Source organism: Podarcis gaigeae (genome assembly GCF_964106915.1).
Source record: "Podarcis gaigeae genome assembly, chromosome: 2".
Lineage (NCBI taxonomy): Eukaryota > Metazoa > Chordata > Lepidosauria > Squamata > Lacertidae > Podarcis > Podarcis gaigeae.
Window position 1 is genome coordinate 99,845,616 of NC_139679.1, and position 15,173 is coordinate 99,860,788.

At 44.3% G+C, this 15,173-nt stretch overlaps 1 protein-coding gene across 2 annotated transcripts in view; it reads left to right on the plus strand.

Annotated features, from left to right (window-relative positions):
• The window catches only part of SUCLG2 (succinate-CoA ligase GDP-forming subunit beta), a 233,391-nt gene that overhangs the window by 141,328 nt on the left and 76,890 nt on the right, over window positions 1–15,173 (plus strand). Inside the window, exons 8-9 of one of the 2 annotated variants that reach the window (XR_014560610.1) lie at window positions 1,449–1,610; window positions 13,297–14,962. Coding sequence is in view for 1 of the 2 variants with exons in the window: in XM_083724827.1 (XP_083580953.1) it covers window positions 1,449–1,610; window positions 13,297–13,439 (305 nt within the window). In the remaining variant the exon portion in view is untranslated. The remainder of the gene's footprint in view (window positions 1–1,448; window positions 1,611–13,296; window positions 14,963–15,173) is intronic. The other variant, XM_083724827.1, reaches the window with a different exon arrangement.

Here is a 15,173-nt window from a genome sequence, read left to right on the forward strand (position 1 = left end):
GAAGTGCCGGGGCTCTCTTTGATATTTGTTCAGAAGAAGAAAAAAGTGCATTTGTATAATCTATCATGTATGTAACAATATTCTTTTGACGGCAGAAAATGTTTTATAAATATTAATAGGTGGGCTTATTTCCCTGCTGTTTTGCAATGTTGCTCTTGTTAATGGTGAAAGTTCTGCAGAAATGAGATTTCCATGGTGACGTTAGGAAGGTCTGCCAGGAGAGTCCTGCTAGCGGTGCAGGCATGGATCAGGGTTTCATATCTCAGTTAAGAGCAAACCCTGGTTAAGGTTGGAGCCGGAAGCGGGAAGGAGATGTTAGAATTCCTGCCCCATGATTGCAGTCATGGGATTGTTGTCATTCACATGACGGTATATATTTTGACTCCACAAAGTGGGAAGTGACGGAGACAGGATGTTTGTGTTACTGTGTTCCGTGAAGCGGGACTATTGTCCTTTGTTCTTTCTCTTTGCTGTCTGATGCTAGAGAGAGAGGGAGCCATGTTGCAGTACTCCGTGTGTGTTTATATGTAAATAAAGTAGATTAGCCAAAGTGCTGAGTTGCTGAGGTTTGTTACGCAAGCTGCAAAGGCTGCGGATCCCTAAGTGTGCCGATGTCTGTCGGCATCGGTGATGTTCGGTCAGAAGAAAGCTTTTGAAACTCCCGAGCGAAAGACCAGGAGGGAGAGAACATGCCAGTCGGGCATGTGTCTCTGCCAGGGCCCTACTCGAGTGTAGGACAAGCTCCTGACCGGAGAGTGCAATCTCACGGCTCCTCATGTGTGTAATCTGCTTCCAAAATTGCACTTGTTTATATTTAGCTGCTTTTTTTTTGTTTGATTACTTCTGTTTGATTTTAGGTTGCATTTCCTCTTGTTTTCAGATCTGTTTGTTATTACATTTATACCCCACCTTTCCTCCAGGAAGCTCAAGGCATATGTGGCTCTCCCCCTCCCTAGTTTATCCCCCTTTTTTTCTCTGACTGTGTTTGTTTGTGCAGGATATATTAAAACAATCGCTTAAAGGCTTTATTAACATAACGCGTAAGAGCTACAGCTATTACAGATTTGTAATTAAACACATGCATTGTTACGTCGGTCTGTTGAGAACATTTATGGGAGACTGCTCTGTTGAGCTTCCCTTTTCTGCCCTGACTTTCATTGTGTGTTTTCACCACGCTGGCGTTCCACATCTTAGTTTAAGACTCTTGACACCTGGTAGGCCTATGGCAAATTGAGTTTTGATGTCTGCTGTTCTAAGTCCCTGAGGCCTGCTTCTGTATAATTCTGTTGGGGGGCGGGGCGGGGAGTTACATTGATTTTGCAGAGATCAGGACTGTGCACTCTCGATACTGGAAAGTGTGGTGCTTAAAAATTATGCAACTCTATTTCACATTTGGAACTAACCACTCAATAGCTCTGATGTATTGATTTCATTTCCCTTTCATTTAGTTGTGTGCTTTGATGCCAAGATAAACTTTGATGACAATGCTGAGTTCAGGCAAAAAGAGATATTTGCCATGGATGACAAATCTGAGAATGAGCCAATAGAAAATGAAGCTGCCCATTATGACTTGAAGTACATAGGCCTGGATGGAAACATTGCCTGTTTCGGTAAGCAAAAATGTATTCATACAATACGTTTCTGTCTTCGATTCAAAGATCTTATGTGTTAAAAGATGGGGGGGTATTTGGAAGCTGGGGGTGTTTCAAAACCAGCATGCAATAGGACATGGAGGTATGCAGTCCAATGAAAACCAGTCAACAATTCTGCCATGCATGCAGGTCTTTGAAGAAGAAGAAGAAGAGTTTGGATTTGATATCCCGCCTTTCACTCCCTTTAAGGAGTCTCAAAGCAGCTAACATTCTCCTTTCCCTTCCTCCCCCACAACAAACACTCTGTGAGGTGAGTGGGGCTGAGAGACTTCAGAGAAGTGTGACTGGCCCAAGGTCACCCAGCAGCTGCATGTGGAGGAGCAGAGATGGGAACCCGGTTTACCAGATTACGAGACTACCGCTCTTAACCACTACACCACACTGGCTCATGACTAAAGTTGTCTTTTGGATTCCCAGCCATGTGTTTGACATAACCATTAACAACCATGGAGGCTGCGTTCAAATAATCATATCTCAGCTTAATGAGCCAAGGTATGAATGTGCCTCACGGCTGCATCTACATCCCATTTGCACAAGGTCCTGAACAAAATAGAAAGTTTGCAGTAAACTTGGCTTTCCCAGGAAACTATGGTTAACAGCTTCAGATATTGAAGTTAATATCTTGGCTTGTTCTGAAGCTGTTAACCCCAGTCTCCCAGGTTGGACGAAACAGGAAACTATAGTTAACTGAAGACTTCCTGGTTTGTTTGCCAGCTCAAAGGTTGAAATCAAAGACTCATTCATAGATTGGCTAATTAAGCTGCAATATGATCGTCCAAACGCGGCCACTTAGTAACATTAAAAATGTGCGGCAGAGCTGTTCTTCACATTTAAGCTGCATGCAGTCATTATTCTTGGCATATGCGCGCTCTGTGAACATCAAAGATGCCAAATGATGGCGGGTGGGTGTTTACTTACTCCACAACTGTGTTACTGGAATTGTCAGCCATGTATCCAAAAAGTTGTCAACATTTGAATAGAAATGAATTCTAAATAACAGAAGGAAAAGTAATTGCTGCCCCAAGGAATCTGGGCAGAATGTTTCGACTGCATACCCAGAACTATCATTTGAATTTAGAATCAGTGTTTTCTGTATTGCTTCCTGTATGGAGAACCATCAAAGAAAATGTGCTACAGACAATGAATGGGGCCTTTTTAAGGGTTCATGCTCTTCTGCACATCATAGACCTATCCACTGGAGCAAGTCATTATGTTTTGGTGGACGCCAGTCCAGGCTCCCTACCCACCACCCAGGCAAGATTGTAGAACAGTTGAGACCTCAACTAGATAATAATAATAATAATAATAATAATAATAATAATAATAATAATAATTTTTTATTTATACCCCGCCCTCCCCAGCCAAGGCCGGGCTCAGAGCGGGTTACAAGCAATAATAAAAACAAGATGAATGATTACAAACTTAAAAACAAAAATAAAACACAACAATTAAAATACTGGAACATTAAAATATTAAAATGTAGCCTCATCGCAGGAGGAGAAGGAAAAGAAGGGGAAAAAAGAGAGAGAGAGGGGGGGGGAGGGAGGGAATCAAACTGGCTCCAAGCCAAAGGCCAGGCGGAACAACTCTGTCTTACAGGCCCTGCGGAAGGAAATCAGATCCTGCAGGGCCCTGGTCTCATGAGGCAGAGCGTTCCACCAGGCCGGAGCCAGAGTTGAAAAGGCCCTGGCTCTGGTCGAAGCCAATCTAACTTCCTTAGGGCCTGGGACCACTAGGGTGTTGTTATTTATGGACCTTGAGGCTCTCTGTGGGGCATACCAGGAGAGGCGGTCCCGGAGGTACGAGGGTCCTAGGCCGTGAAGGGCTTTAAAGGTCAAAAGCAGCACCTTAAATCTGACCCTGTACTCCACCGGGAGCCAGTGCAGCTTGAAAAGCACTGGGTGAATATGCTCCCATGGCAGAGACCCCGTAAGGAGCCTCGCTGCAGCATTCTGTACCCGCTGGAGTTTCTGGGACAGCTTCAAGGGCAGCCCCGCGTAGAGCGAATTACAGTAGTCAAGCCTGGAGATGACCGTCGCATGGATCACTGTGGCCAAGTCAGGGCGGGAAAGGTAAGGGACCAACTGCTTGATGTGGCGAAGGTGGAAAAATGTCGCCTTGGCTGTTGCTGTAACCTGCGCCTCCATGGAAAGGGAGGCGTCAAGGATTACACCCAAACTCTTAACGGAAGGCAATGGCACTAATTTGGCCCCCGCAAGAGAAGGGAGTTGGTCCCTCATCCCCATGCCATCCCGACCTAGCCATAGGACCTCTGTCTTCGAAGGATTTAGTTTCAATCAGCTCCCACGAAACCATCCAGCCACAGCTTCCAAGCATCTGGTCAATGTGTTTGGGGCCGAGTCGGTGTGGCCATCCATCAGCAGATAGAGCTGAGTGTCATCAGCATATTGGTGACAGCCCAGCCCAAAGCTCCGGATAATCTGGGCAAGGGGGCGCATAAAGATGTTAAAAAGCATCGGGGAGAGAATTGTGCCCTGCGGCACTCCACACACCAAGGAGTGGCGCGACGACATTTTCCTCCCTAGTGCCACCCTCTGTCCCCGACCAGAGATAAAAGAGCACAACCAGTTACGGGCTATGCCCTGTATCCCCACGTCTGCGATGTCACTCAAGGAATCCCTGATCAGAATCTTTCACTTTTTAAAAACATTGAAATAGCCATATGAGACTATTAATGGATCAGCGAATGGGGAGTGGACTTTAGCTGGTTCCTCCCATGAATTTTCCCCAGTCTAAATTGCCTCTCTCCCCAAGCTGCTATTAGCAATTTTTTTTGGGGGGGGGAGTAGATAATGTTGGAGATAAGCAGTGTCCAGTGCACAGCGGAATGATGAAAAGTACGTGCCAACATGCTCTATATTACTTTATTTACACTTCAAAGCTGGTAATTTACAGAAAAACATCTTCCCTCTGCCGGAGCAGAGAAAGGCATCCTCTCTCCTCTAAAGCACGGAGAGAATCACACTGAACTGCAAAGAACAGTGAAAAACAGGAAACCAGTGTACGTCACATCCAGTCTCCTTTCCCGTGAGAAAACCCAACAGCATTTGACTGTGGAATGTAAACATTGTCTTGTGACAAGCACTTCGCTGCTCAGTGAAGGAAGCAGAAACCAACATCCTCCCCCTTTCTGTGAACATCACTGGGCAGCGTGTTCGTACAATATTAGTACAAACCCAACTTCTGCACATAGGTACAGTGTTGATCCCTTGATACAATCTTGGACAATACATCAGCAGGAATTTCATTACCTGGCATATAGGACACCGTTACGAGTCCCTTTTGAATACGTTCCCTAGCATGTTGCAACTTCAATTGCAAGTGCTTTGTGCTTTGCTTACAACCTTCAGAATTCAGCAAAGCCAAACATGCTTTGTTGTCCTGGTAAACCTGGATTGGACATTTGACAGGAATTTTCATGTCTTTGCACAATTGTAACAACCATTCACAATCCTTAAGTGAATAAGACAGTGCATTCAGTTCAGCTTCACAAGTACTTAAACTAACTGTTGTTTGCTTCTTGCATGACCAATCAAATAGACCCTGATTGTACTTATAGCAAACTCCAGACGTACTTTTCCTGTCTGTAGTGTCACTTCCAAAACTTGCATCTGCAAATATCTCAAGACCACCAGACTTCTGATTGTTAAATCTCAGTCTGTAATGCATAGTGCCTTTCAAATACCGCGCTATGCGTTTCAGAGCTTTCCAATCCTTAACAGTAGGATTGTTGACTTGTCTGCTTAGCAAATTACAGCTAACAGCAATGTCAGGTCTTGAACATCTGGCAATGAAGTTTAGCTTGCCTAGCACACTTCTGTACAGTGTAGTGTCAGAAAATGCTTCTTCAGTGTCATCTACCTGATAACCTGTTATCATCGGTGTGTCCACAGGGTTAGCATCCATCAGGTTTAGTTTGCTTAACACATCAGCAATTTTCCGTGACTGGTGTACTAGAATGTTACCATCTTGATCTCTCTCTATTTCCAGAGATAGGTAGTTGTTTACCTCACCAAGATCTTTCATGTCAAAGTGCTCTTTCAATTGAGCTAGGGCATTATTGTACATTGTGACATCCTTCCAAAAGAATAAAAGATCATCAACATAAAACAAACAATACAGTTTCTTTTGCCCCTCCTCTTTGACAAATACACATGGATCAGATTTCCCTTGCTCAAAACCTAGAGAAAACAATACTTCAGTGAGTTTTGTGTGCCAACACCGTGCACTTTGTTTGAGACCATAAAGGGACTTCTTCAGAGCACAAACAAATCCCTGTTTTACCTGTACGCCATCAGGTGGAAGCATATAAAGTGATTCATCTAGAGATCCGTACAGAAAAGCTGTATTCACATCATGGTGACTAATGTGTAGATTCTCTTCTGCAGCTAGCTTGAGCATAAGCCTAATGCTCTCATACCTCACGGTGGGTGAGTAGGTCTCGTGATAGTCTTCACCTGGTACCTGTGCAAAACCTCTGGCTACCAATCTGGCTTTGTGTCTGACTATCTTGCCATTTTGATCTGTCTTCGCTTTGAAGACCCATTTGCTTCCAAGGAGTTTCATTCCTGGAACTACTGGAACAAGGTCCCATGTTTTGTTCCTTTCCAAGGAATCAAGCTCAGCCTTCATGGCATTTAACCATGGCTCAGCTTCCTTTGAATCCAAATCCTGGATTTCTTGGAAACTTGAAGGTTCAAATACCTTCTTGGAGCTTTTAACAGCTGTTACTGCTATCTTAGCAAACTCATCAGCAAATCTCTTTGGAGGTCTGCCTTTTGTTGCTCTCTGTGACCTGCGAATTAGCCTTAAGTCTTCAACACTCTCCTCTTCCTTCTTGGGAGAAAAGTGACCTATTGTGAACAATGGTTCCTCCAATTCTTGATCAGAGCTTTCAGAGGGTCGCATAGAGGCTTTCGCACTCTTGAAATCCTCTGAATCACCCGATTCAGTTTCAGACTCAGACTCAGAACCTTCATCAGTGGGTGTGGGTTGTTGCGGTTGCTTTTGACTATCCTCAGTTTCATCACTGTCATCAGGATAACATTGGAAAATTCCCACATTCTCCCCCCACTTGGCATTGTACTCAACACTTCTTGTGAGCTTAATTGTCTTAGAGTCAGTCATCATTATTCTGTAAGACCCTTTCTGATAACCTAGAAAGATACCATGCAATCCACGCTTGTCTAACTTGGAGCTTTGTGGTGAGTGAACCCACATGTCAGAACCAAAAATTTTCATGTGTTTGATGTATGGCTTCTTGCCAAACATCTTCTCATAGGGGGTACAACCAATCGCTGAAGATAACCTGCGATTATAACTGTAAGTGAAACATGAGAGAGCTTCGGCCCAATAACTCTCTGGAAGATTGGCATCATGCAGCAAGGTTTTTAACCCTTGAAGCAATGTCTGATTTGCTCGTTCCGCAAGTCCATTCTGCCATGGCGAGCGAGGACTAGACAAATCGTGTTGAATTCCTTTCTCAGTCAGAAAAGCTTCAAACTGCTGAGAAGTGAATTCTCCCCCGCGATCACTGAAAAGAGTCTTTACCTTCTTTCCATGCACATTTCCCAACCAAGCACAGAATTCCTTGAACCTTGGAAAAGCCTCTGATTTCTGCTTGAGATTGTACACATAAATATACCTGGAAAATGCATCAATGAGAACCATGAAGTACCTGTTTCCACCCAAAGAGGGCGCTAGTGGTCCAACCAAATCAGCATGAACAACCTGGTATGGTTCTGTAGCTTGCCTACTAGACACCTTACCTTTCGCAGCCATTTTTACCTTGTTTGCTGCGCATGCCTTGCACTTCATGTGGTACCTGCAGGGTTTAATAGTCATACCTTCAACCAAAGCAGGCATTTTAGATACTGCCTCAAAATGCAAATGACCAAATTTTCGATGAAAATCGTGAATACATTCTGCATGCAAACTTTTGTTAGAACCTGCAATGCAACAAGTGTCATCCTGCACAACATCATCAAAATACAAAACATACAAACGATCAACATATTCAGCATGCAATACATAATCATTTTTCTTTGTGATGATGCACCTTTTGTTCTTAAAGGAAACGTCAATTTTCCGCTCATTCAGCTGTCCAACGCTGAGCAGATTATGCTTGGCATCTGGCACATAAAGCACATCCTGTATCGATAAGTCCAAACTGTGAAGAACAACAGTTCCGTAGCCTTTACTGGGGATTGTGTGGTCATCCGCTTGGTGAATCGCACCTTCCTGCGGTGTAAAAGACACGAACAGTCGCTTATCGTTGCACATGTGATGGGTCGCCGCTGAATCAACAACGAAGAAAGATCTAGACGTCTTCTGGACCTCTGCAACCTTTGGAGTGAAGCGTGAGACCATTGCCTTGTGCTGCGTTGTCCTGGACACCGGACCTTTGCCTTTGCCTCTGCCTTTTCCACGCGATGAGCTTTCGCTGCGCTGCTCTGTCTTGGCCCTGGGATATCTGCATTCCCTCTTCATATGGCCTAGACGTCCACACGTGTAGCATTTCACTGCCTTCAAAGCTTTGGCGCCATCTGGTGGTTCCACTGCACTATGGGATGACGTCTGTGAAGTCTCCCCCTTGTTGATGCAGCTAGCACCCCGGCGATCCGCTTCATTCAATATCACGGCAGTAACATAGTCCACTGTTAGCTGAGCAGTTGGCTGTACAGCAATCTGAGTCGCAACAGACTCCCAACCTGAACCCAAAGATTGTAGTATCATAAAGGAATACACTTCCTCTGGAAAGTTGAGTCCTCTCTGTTGCAGCTCATGTCTCAGATTCTGCATCTCCATCAGATGTATACGCACATCTCCACCTTCAGCAAGAGCCATATTATGCAGCTTGTTAAAGTAAAATATTGTGGACCCAGCTTCTGTCCTCAAGTGAGCCTCTCTCAAAGCGTCCCAAATTTCTCTGGCTGAGGTCTTATCACGCAACAGACAGAGCTCTTCTGGGGATACTATCAACGTAAGAGTTCCCCTTGCCTTGGAATCCATAGCTTTCCATTCATCTGTAACTGGAGCTGGGGGGGTCTCTGTAATAACTTTAAACAGACCCTCTTTCCGCAGAATAGCCTCTGCATAGAGAACCCAGTCCGCATAGTTCTTCCTATTGAGCTTAGGAATCCCACAAGCATCCTGAAGGGCCATCATGACTTTGGCATTAGCCTTTAGCGTCATCTTTGCTGCTTTAAATCAGGCTGCTTTATGCATGCTGCGTCTGTGTACAGCTGCTTCAATCCAAAAGCAAATTCAAAACAGCCTCTGCCTGTGAACCTGTGCCTTTCTGCTTAACTGCTTTGCTTATCTGCAGCTGCTTCAAACCGCATTCCAAAGGCAAGTTCAAAAGTGAAAGTTCTCTCTGCTGTCTTAAATTCATGCTGCGACACTGCTGCAGCTGCTTTACTTTCGATTTCCCCCAGCATAGGAAAAATTTATCCTTCTAGCCTTTTGCCTGTGCCACGGCAAAACCGGCTATAAAAGTTCAAAGTCCAGCCATAAAGCCATTAATTAGAAGCTGGCAGGCTGCCCGGAGCTGTAGCACATACCTCATCAAATCATCTTGACGTGCAGAGCAGATTCCGTTCCGATCTGTCCCTCTGCATTCCGATCCTTTGCCGGCACTCCAATTCTTTGCTCCTTTGTTCCTTTGCCAGGAGCCCGACTTCTGGAGTCCATTCTCAAAACACTGCGTTTTTCTGGGCCCGGAACCAAATGTTGGAGATAAGCAGTGTCCAGTGCACAGCGGAATGATGAAAAGTACGTGCCAACATGCTCTATATTACTTTATTTACACTTCAAAGCTGGTAATTTACAGAAAAACATCTTCCCTCTGCCGGAGCAGAGAAAGGCATCCTCTCTCCTCTAAAGCACGGAGAGAATCACACTGAACTGCAAAGAACAGTGAAAAACAGGAAACCAGTGTACGTCACATCCAGTCTCCTTTCCCGTGAGAAAACCCAACAGCATTTGACTGTGGAATGTAAACATTGTCTTGTGACAAGCACTTCGCTGCTCAGTGAAGGAAGCAGAAACCAACAGATAAGTCTCTAGATCTGTAGTTCCCAATTGGTGGTCTGTTGACCCAGGGGGTCCGTGGCGCCATTTCCGTAAAAAAAAGCTACCTCTGAAGGAACATCTCCACCCCCACCGTTCTACCCAGACACTGAGGTCCAGTGCCGAGGGCCTTCTGGCGGTTCCATCACTGCGAGAAGCCAAGTGACAGGGAACCAGGCAGAGGGCCTTCTTGGTAGTGGCACCCGCCCTGTGGAACACCCTCCCACAAGATGTCAAAGAGAACAACAACTACCAGACTTTTAGAAGACATCTGAAGGCAGCCCTGTTTGGGGAAGCTTTTGATGTTTGATGCATTGCTGTGATTTGGTATTTTGTTGGAGGCCGCCCAGGGTGCCTGGGGAGGTCCAGCCAGATGGGCAGGGTATGTATAAATAAATAAATAAATAAATAAATAAATAAATAAATGGGAACCACTGCTCTAGATCAGGGGTCTGCAAGGTTTACCTTCACTCCCATGGAGATCGCTCCGTGGGCTGGATTGCGAATGCGGGGGGCTTGGTCCAGGAGCGGGTTGTGGGCCGTTTAAACGACCCACCATGGGCCGCTTGTGCCTCATGGGCTGCAGGTTGCCGACCCCTGCTCAAGATCATATTAGAAGCCCCAGTGCAGCTGCTTTGTTACTAAACAACAACAAAAGGATCACAGATCTCAGGTATGTCATGGCTACAACCATACCATACATTTAAAGACATGGCTTCCCTCAAAGAATGTTGCGAATGGTAGTCCTGTGAGGGGTGAACTACAGTTCCCAGGATTATTTGTGGGTAGCTTTATTCTTCAAATGAATGATGTGGATGTGACCCATGCCTGGATTGGCTCTTAGTCAGAAGCATGGGACAATTTTTGAGAGGGCGAGGGGAAGATTCTCTTGTACACACAGAATCTTCCTACCCAAACCTTTGCCTTTGGATTATTGTCTCTTGTTTCCTTACAATTCTTGTTCACTTTTCTTTTTAAAAGGTTTGATTAGGTTATATATAATAATGATGATGATTTATTATCTATATCCCACTCATCTGGCTGGGTTTCCCCAGCCACTCTGGGTGGCTCCCAACCGAATATTAAAAACACAATACGACATTAAACATTAAAAACTTCCCTAAACAGGGCTGCCTTCAGATTTCTTTTAAAAGTTGCTTATTTCCTTGACATCTGATGGGAGGGCGTTCCACAGGGCAGGCACCACTACCGAGAAGGCCCTCTGCCTGGTTTCAGTGTAAGTTAACATTATACTTTGGTTCCCCAGAATTTTAAAAGCCTAACCTGATAAACAGAATGTACATGCGTGACCATGTAAATTTGGGATTCTGTATTGTTTGAAAAATGTTTCAGTGAATGGAAATAAAAGATTAAATTATTTATCTGGACCACTTACCGTATTTTTCGCTCTATAAGACGCACCAGACCATAAGATGCACCTAGTTTTTGGAGGAGGAAAACAAGGGGGGGGGGGGGAATCTGAATCACAGAAGCCAGAACAGCAAGAGGAATCACTGTGCAGCGAAAGCAGTGATCCCTCTTGCTGTTCTGGCTTCTGGGATAGCTGTGCAGCCTGCATTCGCTCCATAAGACGCACACACATTTCCCCTTACTTTTTAGGAGGGAAAAAGTGAGTCTTATAGAGCGAAAAATATGTATATTTAAGCAAAAACTCTTAAGTGCTTTACAACATAACTTAAAACATCTGAAATAAACAGGAGATACAAAAAAAGGGGGGGGGAAACAACCCAGGGAATTTTTACGTTCTGCAAAACACTATTAACAACTACAGCATCATTTTTAGTATCAAAATAAATATTACACATAAAAATCAGTTTCAGATATAAAAGGAAAATTCATAATAAAAATGGAAATAAGAGCTGAACCAGTCTATATTTGACATAAACATTTCATTTACACTTTTTTTTAAACCTTCATGGGAATTTTTTTTTTAAATGTAGAGAAGTAGCTTTTTGCTCCTCACAGTTTATGGCATGTAGATTTCTCTCCATGCTTAATTGCGAGATTCAGAGATTGTGGTAGAACAAATTTGTAGCTTTGGTACTGAGGTCTTAATCTAACTGGAATTAACATTTTTAAAAGGATTTGTAGCTCATTAAACCAATAGCACCATCAAATTATATGCCTGAAACATCCCATCCGGATTGTAGGCTCCTGTTCAAGGAATTTTTTTAAAAATAAAAGCTTACTTTGTAGAGAAGCAATCAATTTAGCGTGCCAAAGCATTTTCTTCTCTCTTACCCAGATGAGTTAATGTATTTGCAACACAGGCAACATTTAACATAGCAGAGGTGTCAACCATTAAAAAAAGAAGATAAAATCTAAAGCATTGTCATCAAAAGAATATCCAGTGGGAGTTTGGTTAAAAGGAGAACTGAGTTTTTAAATATTTTCCAACAGGATGTTAGCTTTATGCCAAGGTTAATGAAATTAGACATGGCCCATAAAACTGCCAAGGGAATTAAGGGATCAGTGGTAAGTGAAGGAGACGTTTTGTGGGGTTTCTGCTGGTTTCAGAATATGCTTTTTGCTCCTAATTCCCTGGGAAAGTATATGCAAGTTCAGAACATAAAACTGTGAAAACATCATTGTGTTATGCACAATTAAAATTATGCCTCATTTATTAAGTACTAATCAATTAAAATTACCCTATGAATGGGCATAATTTAGCCTGCAAGTCACATGCAATCCCCAAGCAAGGTTTGCTCTATGTTTTCTTCCCAGCATCTGTCAGGGCTCCTCTCAATCTCTATACAAAACCAGTGGGGAGCCTGCAACAAAACATTGCAGTATATTTCCCGACTCTAAAAGAGACTGTTCCTCTTCAGCCAGCCTTGGACAGGAACCTTGTGCCACTGTTTTGGACTTCTTAGCACCCCATTTTCTCCACCCTGCCATACTATATTGGGCCTTGAATCTAGGCTTGCAGCTAGCGTTGAACCATGAGGCCAAAGTCCAGGACTCTGCAAATCACCACTCAGAGAACAGCAATTGGAGAGTCAACAGCAGACAGGCCCAATGGTGTCAGCTGGGTCTATTTGGGCTCTCACTGGTATATTTTAACGGAGGCGGGGGGAGTACACTTGCAAATAGTGCTGCTCTGTTTCCACAGATAAATGGCAATTGCAGCAGAGAGCAGGACGTTGCTATATGGCCTTTCTTTCTGACACACACACACACACACACACACACACACACACATACACCAATAGTGAAACATGTCTTAGTCCATTTAGTTCTGCATAATTACTGGGGAGAAATGAATCAATAAATAGCAGCCTAAGAATGCCAGACACCAAATATTGCTGATGTCTTCTTTGTATCCATGTGCATTAAACCTGAAAGTCCATCTCTTTTACACTGTTCCCTGCTCTCTCTCTCTCTCTTTATTGTATTATTAGTGACAGCGTTTTCCTACCACTCTTAAACTGTAACTTCTCTGGGTAGTGGTAGTGGCACTTTCTAAACGGCATCCCTACGAGTCTGCATTTCGCCATTTTAAAATGCACAACTCTGATTCTCTTAATTGCAGTCAATGGCGCTGGGCTTGCTATGGCAACGTGCGATATCATTTCCCTTAATGGCGGAAAGCCTGCCAACTTCCTGGATCTTGGTGGAGGCGTGAAAGAAGCACAAGTATATCAAGCATTCAAACTGCTCACCGCTGATCCCAAGGTAAAGCCTGTTGACTCTGCACAGACGCTTTCTCGATACACTCGTATGTTTGTCTTCATAAAGCCAAAAAGTGTGCACTGAGTAGCATCGAATGCAGCAACTCTCTGAAGTTGTGACAGTTTGAGTCTCCTTGGCTCAATCCTGTTCAGCTACAAGAGGAGGGCCTTAATGGCTCAGTGGCAGTGCTCCAAAGTAGCAGAGCTCATGGAGCACAGCTCCTGCACTGAGAGGAAATGCCATAGCTCTGTGAACTGGTAGCTTCACATGCACAAGGTCCCAGGCATCTCCCGTTTGTGCATGCACAAAGTTATTCCCAGCCCTACAGATCTGTCTCAACACCCCTTTTGATTTCGGAGACATGCATCTGCATTCCTGGCCCCTGGTTGTTATGTGTGCTTGGGCCGCTCACAACTACAGCTTGATCACAGGAGTGAGGTCACCACCTTCTGTAAAGCTTCAGCTCAGGTTCACAATCTAACACAAAATCTTTCTGTGATCCCGTTGTTCTGATTCCTTTGGAAGTAACACCAAGCACTTTTTCATTCAAACATGATTTTATTATATTTGAAATATTTAAATATTTTGATTGCATGAGGGGCAGATGGGGCTCTTCAACCTTGGAAGGTCGCCCATGTAGGAGAAGGATAACTCTGATCCTAAACTTCCACTGCTTTGCAGGATATCTTTTGAGAAGAATGAGCTAAGGAGTAAACCCTACATAAATCCAGAGTGGAGTCCCTAAGACAGTTGGATGGCTCCTTGTAGGCCTCCTTCCGGCAACTCCTGATGCTAAACGTATTGCTCTGTTTTCCTTTGGACCACATAAGCGAGGCTGGGAGCAGGGTCTTATCATCTGGGCAGCCCAGGACCTCCATACACACTGCCCAGGCTAGCACCCTGGGGAGGTCACTTCAGTGCTGCTAATACTGTGGTTTGACTTCACCCCTGAAGGCACACTCCATGGTCTTTTGAGGCAGATGAATGTTGATTGTACCACATTGTAAGCAAACCATAAGGAAGAAGTCGTGTCATAAAACTGAGCAGGCCTTTGGCCATTTCAACCACAGCCATCGCATTTTGAAGCTAGCAAGCCCAGTAAGTCTTATCTCCCAATGCCACACTTTTATGCATTACTAGTTGTGTGGGAGCCATTTCTGTGGGGCTGTCTCAGAAGGTGGTGGGCTCTCCTTCATTGGAGGTTTTTAGCCAGTCGTTGGATGGCCATCTGTTGGGAATTTAGCTGCAATAACTGCATTTCAGGGAGTTGTACCAGATGAAACTTGGGGTCCCTTCCATTGAGTTCCTGCACCACTGCAATCCAATGAGCATCTGAATACAGAATATATGCAGACTGCTTTCACACTTGCTCACCATGCCAGTCATGTAATGCCATTTTATTGGGTAGCTTATGTGGATATTCTAATGGCGTGAAGGAGAGAAGCACAGGAGTCTTGATGGGGAATATATGACTGGGGTATTTATAAATTTCCCAACAGCCTGGAATCACAGTGCAGTGAGAAGCAGTTCCATTGTTCTTAGATGAGTACAGTGGTACCTTGGGTTACAGACGCTTCAGGTTACAGACACTTCAGGTTCCGCTAACCCAGAAATAGTACCTCGCGTTAAGAACTTTGCTTCAGGATGAGAACGAAAATCCCGTGGCGGCAGCAGGAGGCCTCATTAGCTAAAGTGGTACTTCAGGTTAAGAACAATTTCAGGTAAAGAACGGACCTC